Source organism: Lepidothrix coronata, unplaced genomic scaffold (genome assembly GCF_001604755.1).
Source record: "Lepidothrix coronata isolate B3197 unplaced genomic scaffold, Lepidothrix_coronata-1.0 Scaffold0, whole genome shotgun sequence".
Lineage (NCBI taxonomy): Eukaryota > Metazoa > Chordata > Aves > Passeriformes > Pipridae > Lepidothrix > Lepidothrix coronata.
In genome coordinates, this window is record NW_016690180.1 from 7,917,756 (window position 1) to 7,932,438 (window position 14,683).

The 14,683-nt window shown below is 37.2% G+C and overlaps 1 protein-coding gene across 4 annotated transcripts in view; it reads left to right on the forward strand.

Moving 5' to 3' along the window:
- Positions 1-14,683, forward strand: part of CORIN (corin, serine peptidase) — a 119,748-nt gene that overhangs the window by 22,747 nt on the left and 82,318 nt on the right. For all 4 annotated transcript variants that reach the window (XR_001873090.1, XM_017804674.1, XM_017804660.1 and 1 more), the window contains exon 3: positions 445-897. Coding sequence is in view for 3 of the 4 variants with exons in the window: in XM_017804674.1 (XP_017660163.1) it covers positions 445-897 (453 nt within the window). In the remaining variant the exon portion in view is untranslated. The remainder of the gene's footprint in view (positions 1-444; positions 898-14,683) is intronic.

Here is a 14,683-nt window from a genome sequence, read left to right on the forward strand (position 1 = left end):
CTTGAAGCTTCAGAATTAGATTTCTGAAGATGTTGACACTATGAAAACAAGAGATGATTCAATTTAAAAAGAGAAAAAATAGTATTGTCAGTCTTGTTAACACTATAATAGAATGAAAGCACATTAGAGCTACTTGAAATTGCACTCTATAGTTTTAAATGTGTAAGAGTTCTGTAACTAAATGACTATAAGTAAGGTTAAAATATTTGAAGCTCGTGGAACCATTTGTTTCTTTATTTATCCTGCAGTAGCCATAGCTTTTGTTTTATGTGCTACTGTTATTTTCTTGCTACATTCTTAAATTTAGTTATCTTTAACTTGGAAATAAATGTTACTTTTAAATCTGTGTCATTATATTTATTATTAACCTGCCAAAACAGATTGGTAACACTTGTTCTTCCAGGTGATGGATGGTAATTTTGGTGCTTTTTTCCTTTCTTCTAGGGGTGTTAGAAAAAACATGCTTTTATTCAAATGGAACTGAGGTCATCACAGTTAATGGTGACTTCGAAACATATGATGATCTTTTGCCAAACATGATTGAAAACAGTTCCAAGACTGATCTCACAATGGATCTCAGCACACAGCCTTCTTCCTGGACCACCACACTTTTATCCCACATTGACCAAATGAACAAGAACTCAAACATGTTTAGAGAGTCTTTCCAGAAAAATTCATTTGGTCTCCCAACTCAAGCCACAGTGCTCAGTCATCAGCCTACAAATGATGCTGCTTTGTCAGAGGGCTCTGAAGACAACACCCAGCTGTTTGCCACTGCAGAAGAGGTGACTATGTGGTCTACAGATGCATCCTTTAACAACATAGAGAGGATGACCACTCCACCAGTATTAAGTCCTACCCGTCCATCTGCATCACAAAAAATGTATCAGAAAAAAAGTAAGTTTACCTTTCATTTGGCCCCATAATTCTGACTCAAAAACTACAGAGCATACTGTTGGCATGCTTTCCAATGTGTTCCTGTGAGTTCTAAAGCATGTGTCCCTTTTGATAATTTGTCATGCACATTACACGTTGCAAGCCAGTGGTTTCTTATCAGAACATTTGATCGACCTGTTGAGGAAGATGTAGTAAATTCTTTCATGTATGAAAAATTACAATACATTTTTGTAATGGTGGTAATAATTAATGCTTGCCAAGGCTGAAAATGAGTTATTGCAGGCTGTATTAAGTTTGCAGGTTGAATTTTCTGTTTCTTTAGAACTATGCATGTGGCAGATAAAAGTTGGGAAATAGTTCAGTTTTGTCTTTTCCTTGTTCTTTGTCAAGTGAAGTAAAAGTAGGGAAAACCTTGCAATAAGACTTTCTTTTTTTTAAAGCCTGTTACACAGAAAATATTACTTTTGAAAGTGTTACAGTGATATGTTATTTTCTTACTCCAAAATTAGCTTTTAAAAAAACAACCTTATTGTAAATCACTAATTTGTCAGTTGTTTCTTCTTTCCCCTAGACTGTAATGACTTCACAGGCCATTTGAATGGTGCAGGCTTTCTGTAGGTTCTGTTTCCTAAGTGATGTTTCTTATACAGATTTATCTCTTTTTCTCTCCCTGCACCCCAAACAGAGCAAATATATATAAATGCACACTTGAATCCTATTAGTGATTCATTTATTTACTTCTTTTGGCAACTTGGCTAGTTATGATTGTGCCCAGGAACAGCAACAACGCATAGTGAGCTACACCACAGATATTTTCATCATCATAAATGAGATACCTATTTTAGATAGATGTAACAGTATAAACCCCTTTTCCCTTATCTTATTGTGTTGGAACAAACTCTTTTGAGATGTGTGCATATGTAATAGCATATGTATGAGTATGGGACGTGATATTTTTCCCTCCTACGATGCTGACGCACGGTAGTGCTGCAGTGGTTTAGGACAGCCTCAGGCCGGGATTTCTAACCTTTCAAATATTTGGGGTTTGGTATTATATAGAGAGGCGCTTTTAGCCTATGAAGGACTTTCTAAGTATGTGTTCTATTTTGATATGTTCAGTACATTCCAAGAGCATTACGACTGCATGTATATTCAGTGAGTGTGACTACCTGGAATTCTATTTGTGAGGTAGTTTCTTCTGTGTAAAGAGAAAAGAATAAAAGCTTTTCAAAGACAAATTTGAAATACCACAGGTTTCTTAAAAAAACCAGAAAACAACAACAACAACCAACCAACAAACATCCCAAACTGAGATACTTGTAGCTAAGTTTTTCTGTGCCTATCAGAAACATCAGGAATTAGTATGCTACTAATCAATAACCTCTCAGTCTTTGATTCCACCTACAACTGTTTTGCTTATCTGTATTCATGTGGACCTTAGCTTAATTTTGTGTGTACATACATAAAAATATGTTTGTGTATATATATATATATACATATATATACATGCACACATACATAGAAATATGTATATTAGGGATCCAGAAGAATTTGATCTTAGAGTAATTATGTGTTACCATGGCTGTCCAAGGCATAGGGGACTAAAAAGCAGGGGATTTTGACTAGCACACAGTACCCCTCACTACCTTTCTTGTTCTGGCCTTTGTAAATTAACTCCTTATATTCATCTTTGGTCTCTTTGATCTCTCTTTTCTCACTAAGCTTTGCTTCTTGGAGAGAACCGTAAAGTAACAGAGAAGGTGGTCTAATGTCTATAGGAAGTTCTTATGTATTCTAATGTGGAGGGAGATGAGGTATAATTGGGAGATGAGGTATAAACCTCATCTCATAGCAAAACTGGAATAGTCTGTTGGAGTAAAAATGATTTTTTTGGGACAAGTAAACCTTAAAGACCACATAGGAATGGTAGTAGTAGATCAAATTAAGTCTCTCTTGCTTAGTGTCTGAATCCAACTGTGAACATTGGCACATGCCTGAAGAAGAATAAACCAGGTCTAGCATACTGAGACACTTCAGCATTACATGGCAGCAGATTCCAGTGATCTGCAGTGAGTCCCGATAAGCATTCTCCCATGAACTGAATGTAATCACTTTTGAACCCATGTAAAACAGAGATTTGAGCTTTCTAAGTATATCTCATAAGGAAATTAACCTCTAAATGAAGTGTGAGGCTGATGTTCTTTCATGAATGCACACTAGCAATTCATCCATCAGTACAAATTTCATCTGGTTCAAATGTGGGGAGGTGAATGCATTTCTGTTGATTTAGTAAGCATGAATAACTTGGACTTTATGGTGATTTTATACAGGATGTCGAAAGACAAATGAACAGAGACTGCCAGTGCAAAGCCAACTAGACAAAATTCTCTGAACACATTTGGACTGACATTCCTGTGGCTGTTATGTTTTTGGTCAGACACTAGTATCCCTAGCACTGGATTTTCTTTACTGGTGAACCACAGCTTCAGTAAAAGACATTAATTAGAGAAATTATCAGCATTGTGACCATATGGTATTCAGTCAAGACTTCAAAATAACACAAGTAAGACATTGCTGAGTTACTAACTGGAGAGGAATGAAATTTAGCACATATGACATCAATTATTTAAAAAGTCCTTGAAGCAGAAGGAAGTTCTTTGGCAGAAATTCTAGTAAAGAATAGGTTAGTGGGTAAATAGGAATGAATGATACAAAAAGGAAGAGATGAAGAAGTTTATTTTCATTTTTCCAGGGAAAGCAATGCCTCACACATTTATTAGAAAGGAGTCAGTGAAAATGCTGGTTAATACAACATACTTATCTTTTCAAAATGCTGTTAACAACAGTCATCACTGAGAAGTCTTAAAGACACTCTTCTCACACACTACATTTTCATTAAGAGACAGGAGGAAAATTAAGAATCAGTGGTTAGGCTCCAGAGTGAAGAGGGCTACTGATGGAGTCTTACAGACAGTGTTTTCTGATCAGGCAAAACAGTGAATAGTGAAGTAACATTTCTGCTAATACAGATTTGTCTGTCTAAAATGAATAGTTGGGAATCACATAAAGGTCTCATAGGGAGACAGTGACTGATAAAATGTGCCGATGACTTTGTGCTGATAGATGCAAACAATGCTGGAGAGTGGGGAACAACGCTAGCTCTATTGAATACATTGTTGGACTCTCAGCTAGTGTTGCCACCAGAAAAGGGGCCTGATGGTTTGCTGCAGTCAGCATTCTGGCTCCACGACTGTCAAGAAGGCAAATGGTGTTAGGCATTGTCATGAAGTCTACAAAGGACAAAACAGAAAATCTCACTACATCACTGTAAAACTTCAGAAAGATAATAGTAGAATCAAAAAAGGCAAATAGCAGCCAAGTAGACCAGTAGAGACATGGAATGACTTAGATGTGGGGAGGCACTACATAGGAGGAAGACACTGTTTTCCTTCTGGAAAACAGCTGGCTTAGGAGTAAGTGACTGTGGTAGACATTCATACCATTTTGAGTGTGTCTTGGTGAAACAGAACGGTTACTCACTGTTTTTCATTATACCAGGAGATGCCCTTTTTTTTTTTCCTATCAGACAGTAAGTTAAAAACAGAAAAAGGAAACAGCATGGAACTCTTTGCCACAGGATGATGAGAAAATCTGAAAGTATGAAAATACTTGGAGAACCTCATGACTGGTTGGTCTACTGGTGCTTTTAGACACAATAGTCCAGTGGCAACCTCTGACTTGTGAAGGCTCAAGATTTTACATTGCCAGAAGTTGTCGTTATCCTCCTAGATGTTTGTTCCTTATATTTGCCCAATATTATTAGAATTTTTCTTGGAAATATAATGCTGGCCTCTATCAAAGACCAGCTTCTGAGTTAAGTGTATCCTGTGTTACCTCTCTGTTGGAAAGCAAGTGAAGAAATATGTTTTTTCTGTTGAGGCATTTGATTTTGTGTGAGTTCATGTTTAAATGTTTTCTGAAGGCATGGGCCATGGTCCTAGGTCATGAGAATGGTTCATTGGAGAGTTTTCTGATAGCAAAAACATCAGAAAGGGAGTCTTAGGTGAATCAGTAGGTATAGTAGTGTTTATTCTTGCAATTTAGAAGTATATGCAGTATATTCTGTTCATCTGTCAGTCAATGCTTAGCAGAAAAACCCCCACATTAAATAGTAATTATCGTAAAGAATAAAGGATGTTTTTCCATGATAAGTATTAGCACAACTTCATTGACACTTCTTTCTCTTTGAAACGAAAGCAGACTGCAGTTAGGCACTAAAGTGAGAGACTGCATTCAAATGAAGCAGACCCCCTGTTCTGTAATACTGCTAATTTGAGGGGACAGGAAGGAGAAGAGCGAGCAAGAGTTGACATTCTTGCTAGAAAAGCATCTAGGAATATGCACTGGGACAGGAGGAATTAATATCTGATTTTGTTTCCTACGCTCACTAGTGTACACGTGCCTATGTACATTTAACATCCCTTTATTCTTTTGTGCCGCTTCTCCCGCCGCTCCGCCGCCGCCGCCACGAGAGGGCGCCGCTGCCGCGGGTCCCGAGCCCCGCGGGGCCGGAGCGCGACCGGGAGCGGCCCCGGCAGCGGCCCCGGGAGCGGGGCAGAGGGCGCTCCGGGGGGAACGCGGGCACCGGCCTCACCTGCTGGGAGAGGCCGGGAATGGGCGGCTGCGGAGAAGGACGGGCAGGCACCCCCGTGTGTTAGTGGGCGGTGGCACTGGTCGCAGAAGAGGTGGCCTGCAGAGGCTTTCGTCTGAGGAGCAGCCCGGCTGCACAACTCCAGGGTGTTCTGGGGACTCCAGGGAGAGCACTACACCTCTTAGACATTTCATTAGGAAAAGAATGGAGTAAACAGCAAGGTGGACGGAAAGAAGGGACAAGTTTTTTTCCATCTATGGCTTTTTTCATCTATGGGTTATTTTGAATGTGCTTGACAGAGTTAGGAAAAGGCGCGCATGCCAAATGAACATGGGTGGGTTCCTGCTCAGCTCCTCCCTGCACTTGCACAAGTGTCAGGAGGGTGAAACCCCTCCCAGAGCTCTAAACGGTTTGTTGGAAGAATGAAATGGAAAAGTGTCTTCGCAAAAGCGAGGCAGTGTATCAGAGGGCTTGTTAGGCGTTTATGTTTCCTTGCTTGCATCTGTTACTTTTTTCCTAAATAACAAATATTATGCAGAGGAACCTTGGGTCTTTTCATGTTTCAAGCACACGTTTAAACTGGGCAGCGTAATTTATTTGCAGTCCCCTGCTCAGTCTAAAGGTTATCCTAATCCTCTGTATTGTCATTTAACTATGTTCAATTCATACATGAAATAAACATCTTTACCCAGCATTTCTTGCTTTCTGTTTGGTTTTCTGCCACTACTAGAATCTACAAAGAACTAATCTGGCCCAGCTTTCTGTTTGGTAGGAAAGAACGATATGAAAACCACTGTGGGGATAGCTGGACATGATATGTCACAAGTGACACAGCAAAAAGAAATTCCATTCCTCTCTCTCCCTGCCTTGTACTGCTCATACTAAAGACATTTTTATCTACTGAAGCTAAGGTATCCAGTAACTGCATCCAAAGTCAGTCCATAGGTTTGTGGCCTTCTAATCCCCAGTATTTCCAGCAGTGATCTGATAAATCACTTTGTCTTTTAGCTCAATTTACGTATAATTACTCATACAAGTTGTAATAGGCCCAGTTATATAGGAGCAATAGTAACAACAGACCCATGGTAGATTTTTAGGGGTATTCTTGTCCTCAAAAAAAAAATTAAAATGTTGTTAAAACATGATTTTCTCTGGAAGGGAAAATGGTTTTTCAGAATGGCATACAAGAGCATGAACAGACCTAAGTGTCAGACCAGAAGTTTAGCCACTCAACTGTATTTTTTTCATGCAAATGCAAGCATAAGTAGACTGATATGGTAACTATTAATTTTGTTGGTGCTTGAGTTCATGCTTGAGAGTATTTTCCAGCAATAGCTTCTGTTTCTTTATCTCACTTATACCTACATTTTCTGTTAAAATTAAAGAAAGTGAAAAAGCTGCTCTAAAATTCTGGCAATACAGTCCTCATTTAAAAATACATTTTTTTCACTAGTCAAAATAATCACTTTTCCTCTCTAGCAGAAATTTAAAATTATAATTGTATTTAACATGGAAAAATTAATGACTTAGAAGAGAAACACATGGTGAATTTTCACTAAATTCAATAGTCAGAACCTGGTTTTCATCAGTTTGCCTGTTTTTCCATTGTTCTTTCTTATGAAGCATGGACATAGCTTGACAAGAAAACCATTAGGTTTCTGACATACAAGATGTATTAGCTGAAATCCAAAAGATACCTAAAAACCATTATTCACTATATAGAGTATAGAGCCATTTTTCATTACCATAATGGTATGGATGTATGTACTTTTAAAACTTTAAAAAATGGAAGACTTTCAGCTTTATGCCTTTTATACATCTGTTATGGGGTTTTACACTTTGTTGCTTGCATCTTAAGCAGATGTTTGTTGTCATATTGAACCATGGACTGACCAAGAGGCTAAACAAGATGTCAAATGCTTCACCTGGAGTGAAACTTTCAGGAATGGGAAGGATGAAACAAGGCATATCATAAGATAATTGTTTGAGAATTGCAGCCACTGACTTTTGTTTCAGACCCATCAGCTTGTCTGTAACTATTTAAAAAAGTAATTGTGTGGTCATTTCAACGAAAAGATGATGTTAATACATGTTTTGTTCTATACTGTGACTGATCACTTAGTTTCCAAAGGTATACCTTACACCTGGTAGCAGCATGTGACTTTATAGTTGATTAAAGCTGATCTGTTTTAAGCTTCTGCATGGTCTGTTATGGAATATAATAGATAGAGTGCAGCCAGCTGTGGGTACAGAACCATCATTAATAAAACCAGTAAGTTCTAAACTCTTGTCCAAATATTGGAAGGTCAAAGCATTGATACAACAGAAAGTGATTTACAGTCACTATCTTCTTTTGCAATCATGTGAAATTCAAAAACAACATAATTAATACCATGGCTTGAAATTGTTATGGGAATGGGAATTTGAGAAAGTGATAAATATCCAAATACAGTTAAAGATTAATTTAGCTACTAATCCATACACAAAATCTGTCTTTCTCACCTTTATTATGATTGATAATTAAAAAAATTATACTCTTCAATGAAATAAAATAGCAGAAATTCATACTAGAAATTAGGAAAATCTTTTTCACCAGTTTGCTAGTGTAGAACCTGTTGCCTGTAGGGGCTGTGGGATCCTTATCCTTAGGTGTTTCCAAGACTCAAAGTCATGGATGATAATATGCTGGTGGCAATGTCACTTGGAGCAGCAAGTTGGCTAGAAACCTCCAAAGGACTCTTTCTACCAATACTTCTATGATTCTAAAGTATAAAAAAATTGGGAGTAGAACGTGAACATTTTGCATGGTTGTAAAAAGTTTAACATTACAACTTTTTTATTGGTATTTGATGTAATTTAATCCTAATTTTCATGGGAAAATTTGTAGTTTCTCTCTAACTGACACAGGCAGTTAAACAATGAGCTATGAGAGAATTGAAGGAAGGTATCAATATTTATTAGTGGATTTATGTGAAAGAAATAAATAGACTTACCATTCTGCGAAGAGCAGTTGAGGTACAAGGATTTAAAAATCTCAGTTTGCACATGCAACTTGAAGGCATAATGTTCATAAGACTTTAATGCGACCTGAACTGACGCACAGTTGTAAGAAAGTTAATCATGTTAAACTCTTAAACTCTTTCCTTTTACACGTTAAAAAACAGGGTCATTTTTACCTCGAACTGCACAGGCTGTTAAAGTTTGTCCGAATTCTTCCTTGTTCACAGAACAAATAGTGCAACTGGAACTCTAAAGAATAATTCATTAATGTAGCCAGCTAGGCTTGTCTGTGAACAGAAGTATTTGGATTCTAGTGGTAGAAAAAGAATTAGGCCATCACTGAATATTTTAAAAATGCAGTGCTCAAAAGAAAATTCCAGCGATGTAAAGAGGAGAGTCAGTAGCAGTTGAATGAAGAAATCGACAAGAAAGTTGTATCTCATGTCCTGCCACGTATATTTTGCCAAATATGCTATCAAATTCAGAAGATCTAAGCTGCAGTATTTCTGGCTAATGCAAATGCTCCTTTACAGACAATGGCTATGCTGTAATGAAACAAGTACCTACATACCTCTGAAAAATATAGTTGTGTGTATTTTCCACCGGGGAAATAATCAATTTGTTAGACCGATCAGTCCTTAGTTAGCCAGGGCTTTGAAGACCAACACTCAGATCTTAAGCTTCCCCTGCAGACTGCCAAGCAGAAAGCTTCAGGTTGCAAAGCATAGGTTGTGTGTACTTGCAGTGTTGCGCTTTGTAGTGTGATGCTGTGTTCTCCTCATAGTTTCCAAATCGATTTCACAGGGAGGGGTTTGCTGTATTAGTTTTGTCTGAAACTGAGGTGGGTATAGTTACCACTGTGAGATACACTTGGAAAAAAGGAGCCTAATTTCTTACTAAATAGATCAGAAGAGTAACGTGGCTATTCTAGAAAGGTAATTAACCAGAGACAACTGGGATGGTTCAGGCACAGCCTATTTCTATGCTGATCTATTCGTAACCTAAACTATTTCAAGTCTTTTACAAAGGACTGTGTTTTGGTTTTTTTGTTTTGAACATAACAGTACTGGTACATAATTAAATGTTGTCAATCAAGCTAGCATTTATTTTCACTTATTGAAAACACATTTGTTAGAAAAACCCACAGAAACAATCAACCAGAAACATCTGGATACCTGCCTGAGTCCAGTGAAATCTACCATTTTTTAATCCCTTTTTTTTTTTTACAAAGCCTATCAAGAGTGCTAAAGTCATGCACATGTTTCAAAACAATAGCAAAAACTTAGTATGCCATGGAAAGCAGCTTTTAAGGATAGATCTAATCCTGAAATTAATTTCAATATATGTAATTTATTTAATGGTAGATTCTTAGAAATATGTCTCCAATTTCACTAAAGAATCCTGTAGTTAGGAAATGACTAATCAAAACACCAGATCTAGAACACAGGCCAGCTTGCACCTCATGGTGGGTAGGCGTTCAGCCTCAGCTCTGGCTCTTCAGCTTACCTGCTCTCAGCTATGCCTGCCCAAGGGATTAAAGAAGTATGTGCTTCAGCCAAGAAGAGCAGTGTCTGGAAGCAACTTGCTGAAAGAAGTGGGGCTCCAAAAAATGAGGTGACTTGGCGAAACGTCCAGCCTTTTGCAATGTTCTTTGGTCAGGAGAATAACTGAGTTAGAATTTATGACATGCTCTGAGCAAGAATTGTCTGGGGCAGACAGGGTGTGGTGTTCTACTCTGTAGCAGCTGGTGCAGATTTCCTTAAAAAAATAATTAGATAACACTTCAACTCTGATCTAAAATATGAGTTGTATTCCCCTCATGGCTAATCCCCTCTCTGTGACCTGGGAGATAATGAATTTTTTTTCTCTCTACTGCAGGTGGTTAGTAGCCTTATCACCTCTGCCTTTGGTACCTGTGGAGCACAAGGGCGAGTTGACAGTGACTCATTTCTTTCAAATTGTATAATTCATTAGCTGAAAGAAATTAAATGCAGAGAAATTGTTTTCAGCTAGTCCTGGTGTCTGACTTCTATTTCAGATCCACAGATGGGATTTGCTGTTCAAAAGCTTGTTTCCATCTTCCCTACATCTCCCCAGGTATTAGTTGTCTGCTCAATGAGCTGACTTGGCTCTAACACTGGCTGAGTTAACCTCCCTGGGTGGTTTGGCACAAAAGTTGTTTCAAAGAGAATGGCAAGCACACATGGTGGAGAGGAAGCAGTATTGCACCATTGCTTCAGTTGCTGTCTTGTGAAATGTTTTTCTGCCTGTGTCAATTGACCTAAGAAAAGTCATGACCTTCTGTTAGAAACTTACTCGACAGTACCTTGCTTGTATCTTTAAGCTGCCATTACTGTTACTGAAACCTGAATGTGAGCCCTCAGGAGAAATGAGTTTGTCAAATGTCTACCCACATGTAAATGGAACAAACTTAATACTGCTTCTCTTGAGAGTATGTCTGTGCTGTATTAAAGCTGAATAAATGCACTCCTGTTAAGCCTTTCTTTAGGGATCAAGACATTATATTTCATATGTAAATTGCTTCTGATAAACCAGATTTCCCAAAATCTGCAGGATCATTTATGCCCCTTATCACCTAAAATAAAAGCTATCAGTGCTTTTACTTAAGTACTTTTTAATTCATGTTTCCCTTTTGCAGTATACTATAGAGGATCTCCGTTCTAGCAAAAGAGAAATGTTTATTTTTTACACGTCAAAGAGGAGCTTCTTTTTACATTTTTTCTATCCCTTCATCATTTTTACATTTTGGTAATGGAGGTATTGCTGTTCATGCACACTTTTTCTTTGTATTGTGTACAGATACAGTATTTACCAAAAATTTATTGGCTGTAGTAGTGCTCTTGAGACAGAAATACTTGTTAGCTCCTCAAGGATATTTTAATCTTGTCAAGAGAGGCTATTAGAAATAAGGACCTTGCTGTTGATAGTTGATTGCAATATTGTGCTTTTACAACACAATGTGAAATTAAGTATTCCCTTTGTCTTTTCCTTCGCTTCCTGAGTGCTTAGTGGATACTTTTAGGTATGAGCTCTCTATTTCCATGGTACAATTAGATAGTTTGTTGGTTGCAAAGGAAAGAAGAGGTGTCAAGGAAGTGATGATTCTGTCATCAATGACTCAGTTTCTATGTGGATGTTACAAAATTTGACTGTGATAAAGCAGCCCCTTATAGTTTTACTGAGTTTTTTTTTTAACAGAGAGCAGATATAAGAGGGAGTTAGCAACAAAGCGAATGCTGATCTTGCGACTTCTTTTGGCAAATAGGCTGTGTGGCAGTAGCTGGCATCAGGTTAGGAAAACATAGTTGTAGAATAATTTACTCCCTAGTAAATTTCCATCTTTAAAAAGTAGAGATTAATTTTAATCTTGAAACTACAGATTTTGCGCTGGGTTTTTTTTAGAAAGTGAAAATATCATAAAGGAATGCTTTAGTTGTGTAAGAGCACCTGTGTTTTAGTTGTAAGACAATGGAAAATGTTGCCTGGTGTACATCAGTGAAGAAACCTTAAGAAATAAAAACTTTTGAACCATGAGATTTGCATTTTATAACCTTCTTATTAACTACAACTTCTTTTTTGTGCATGGAATAATTATTAAAATTACTCCTATCTAGATATCACAAAATACAGTTGCGGAAGTGAATTGTGTCTGTTTTTCTAGCAGAAGTTTTGACCTAATCAAAGGCAGATGATGTATTATGTACATTATGTTCCTTTTTAGGTGTCAGCTTGAGTGAAAGTGTGATGTTTTGATTTTATGCAAATACACCTCAATAGGTACAGAAGGAATATGTGCAATTGAAGAGAATCCTGGCAGGAACCAGAAATGAGTAGACAGTGTTGAGCTTTTCTTCGTTCAACGTGTTACTTCGATGTCTTTCGCTGCACTTCCCTGTTCACGAGTAATTTGGAACCTACTTCATTTACAAATGTCTCTTTAGCAAGCTTTTTATTTTTCCAGTATTATGGTGACAATGTGTCTTGGCTCACATTAAATCTCAAGGAACTACAGAAGTCAAGAGAGTGGCACATTTAAAAAGGGAAGTCAACTATTGAGAACAACACTTGAGCATATGCTCAACTCATCTCTATTCAGAAAGCACTTCAGCTCATGCTTGAAAGATGCTCTCAGTAGAGAAGGTGTCTAGCTTCAAGACTGAAATTCCAAATAAGCAAAAGTCATTGCTTTTAGAAAAAGCAGTTGGCACCTATCTCCCCTTTTGATTTGAAAAGGGTCTGCCGGTACTCAGTAGTTCTGAAAAAATTGTCTATGTAGTCTATGGCTACCTTTTATCCCCACATCCAAGGATATGAAGAGTTTTAAGCAGTTTCTTCTATCAGGATCTTGAGAACAGCACTAAACTTAAGAATTCCCTTAATCACCCATGGTCTGACAGAGATGCTCTGCAACTTTTCCCAAACTTGTGACCTCTGATTTGAGGCATCCAACTAATGCTTATTAGAATAGTTCACCTCTAATTACATGATGCTTCAGTTTACTTTGTGCATTGTGAATGTTCAGTGCCTTTTAGAACTGGATGTCTCATTTTGGATAGCCAATGAAAGATGTTAAATCTTGATATGTCTGTCTCAAATATTCAGTTTAGTGATTCAAAATATGCAGGAAAATAAAGTTAAGAACACTCTTTTTATTCGTAATGCTTTCATTAACATCTATAATTTTGAGCTGCTTATAAAACAAATGTAATCCTCTCATTTAGATAGATTTAATTTTGGAAGCGTGACTAGGTACTCTGATTAAAACAAGTGTTCAATTTGTTATTTAGATAAAAGGACATCGGCAGTGTCTGTGACCTAAGTGTTTCAGCATTCCATGAGGGAAAAAATAGAACCACGTGACGTAAAACTATAATGGTTTTTCAGAACTAAGGTAATAATGCAAAAAAAGCCTCCAGTTACTATAAATTTTAAAATAGGCTCAAATGGTTTGTATCTAAATAGCTTATGCCCTCATAAATATTTTTAAAATTCTTGTGTAAATGAGTTTTAAAAATCTTACCTAAACCATAAGCCTTTAAGTGAAGAAAAGTTGGATGAAATCCAAGTAGCAGAAAATAGCAAAGAAACACGAGCAAGGTGAGTTGTGTTGAAGGGTAAATTGCAGTCATGATTGAAAGGTAGTATGTATTCATTAGAAGTAATGATTGTTATGTCTTGGGTAGGGGAGAAAGTATATAAATAGGAATATACAAACTGTATGTGAAAATAAGAGGTGCATTGACAATACAAGATTGTTGAAATTACAGCAAGAAGCTGACATTGTAATACAGAAACTGAAGAGAAGATAAAGATGGAATATGAAAGGAAATGTAATGACATGGGAAGTTATATCTTATGAAGAGTAATTTCCACTGCATCCAGAATAAGAGATACTCTGGGAAGGAGACAGTAGGGGTCTCCAATAGATGGCAAGAATCATTCAGACACTGAAGAGCTTGAAATTGTTGAAGAAATGAAATGCATTCTTTGTCTCACTATTTACAATAGCAAATTTAGGACAGATGCCTGAAAGATAGGCATTTTCAGTAGTTCTGAAGGGGAAATATTAAGGGAAAGCAGAAAAAGAAATTAAAAAAAAAGATCCTTAACTTTCTGGTTTAAAAACAAAGCCCAGTGAACACTATCCAACCTGAAAGTAGGAAGAAAACTCTGACTTAGTTTGACTGATACATTTTGAGTTGAATGCCCAGAGTCTCTGTGAAGTTTCTTTATTGATTTCAGACTGTGATTCAAAATGTGTCCTGACACAAACAGCTGCAAAATAGCCAACAGAGCACTTTTTAGAAGAATTGAGAATTTAGACTGAGGGAAATAGTACAAATGATACAGAGATGTTGATCAGGCTTGAAAAGAATTGAAGTATTTAGATTTTTTTTAAAGCTGTTTCCTTCCACAGCTTGATTTTGTTTTTCTGTCCATGCTATGTCTTTCTCCAGTTTATAAACTTACGTAGTCCATATAACCTGACACAGAGACTTCTCAGAATTTTTTCCCATAGTGGGAATTATCCAAATGATCTAAATCTGTTACTGCATCTTTGATGTGTCCTTGTCTTTTTCTTGCTTCTGTCTAGCCTTCCATACAGAAAGATGA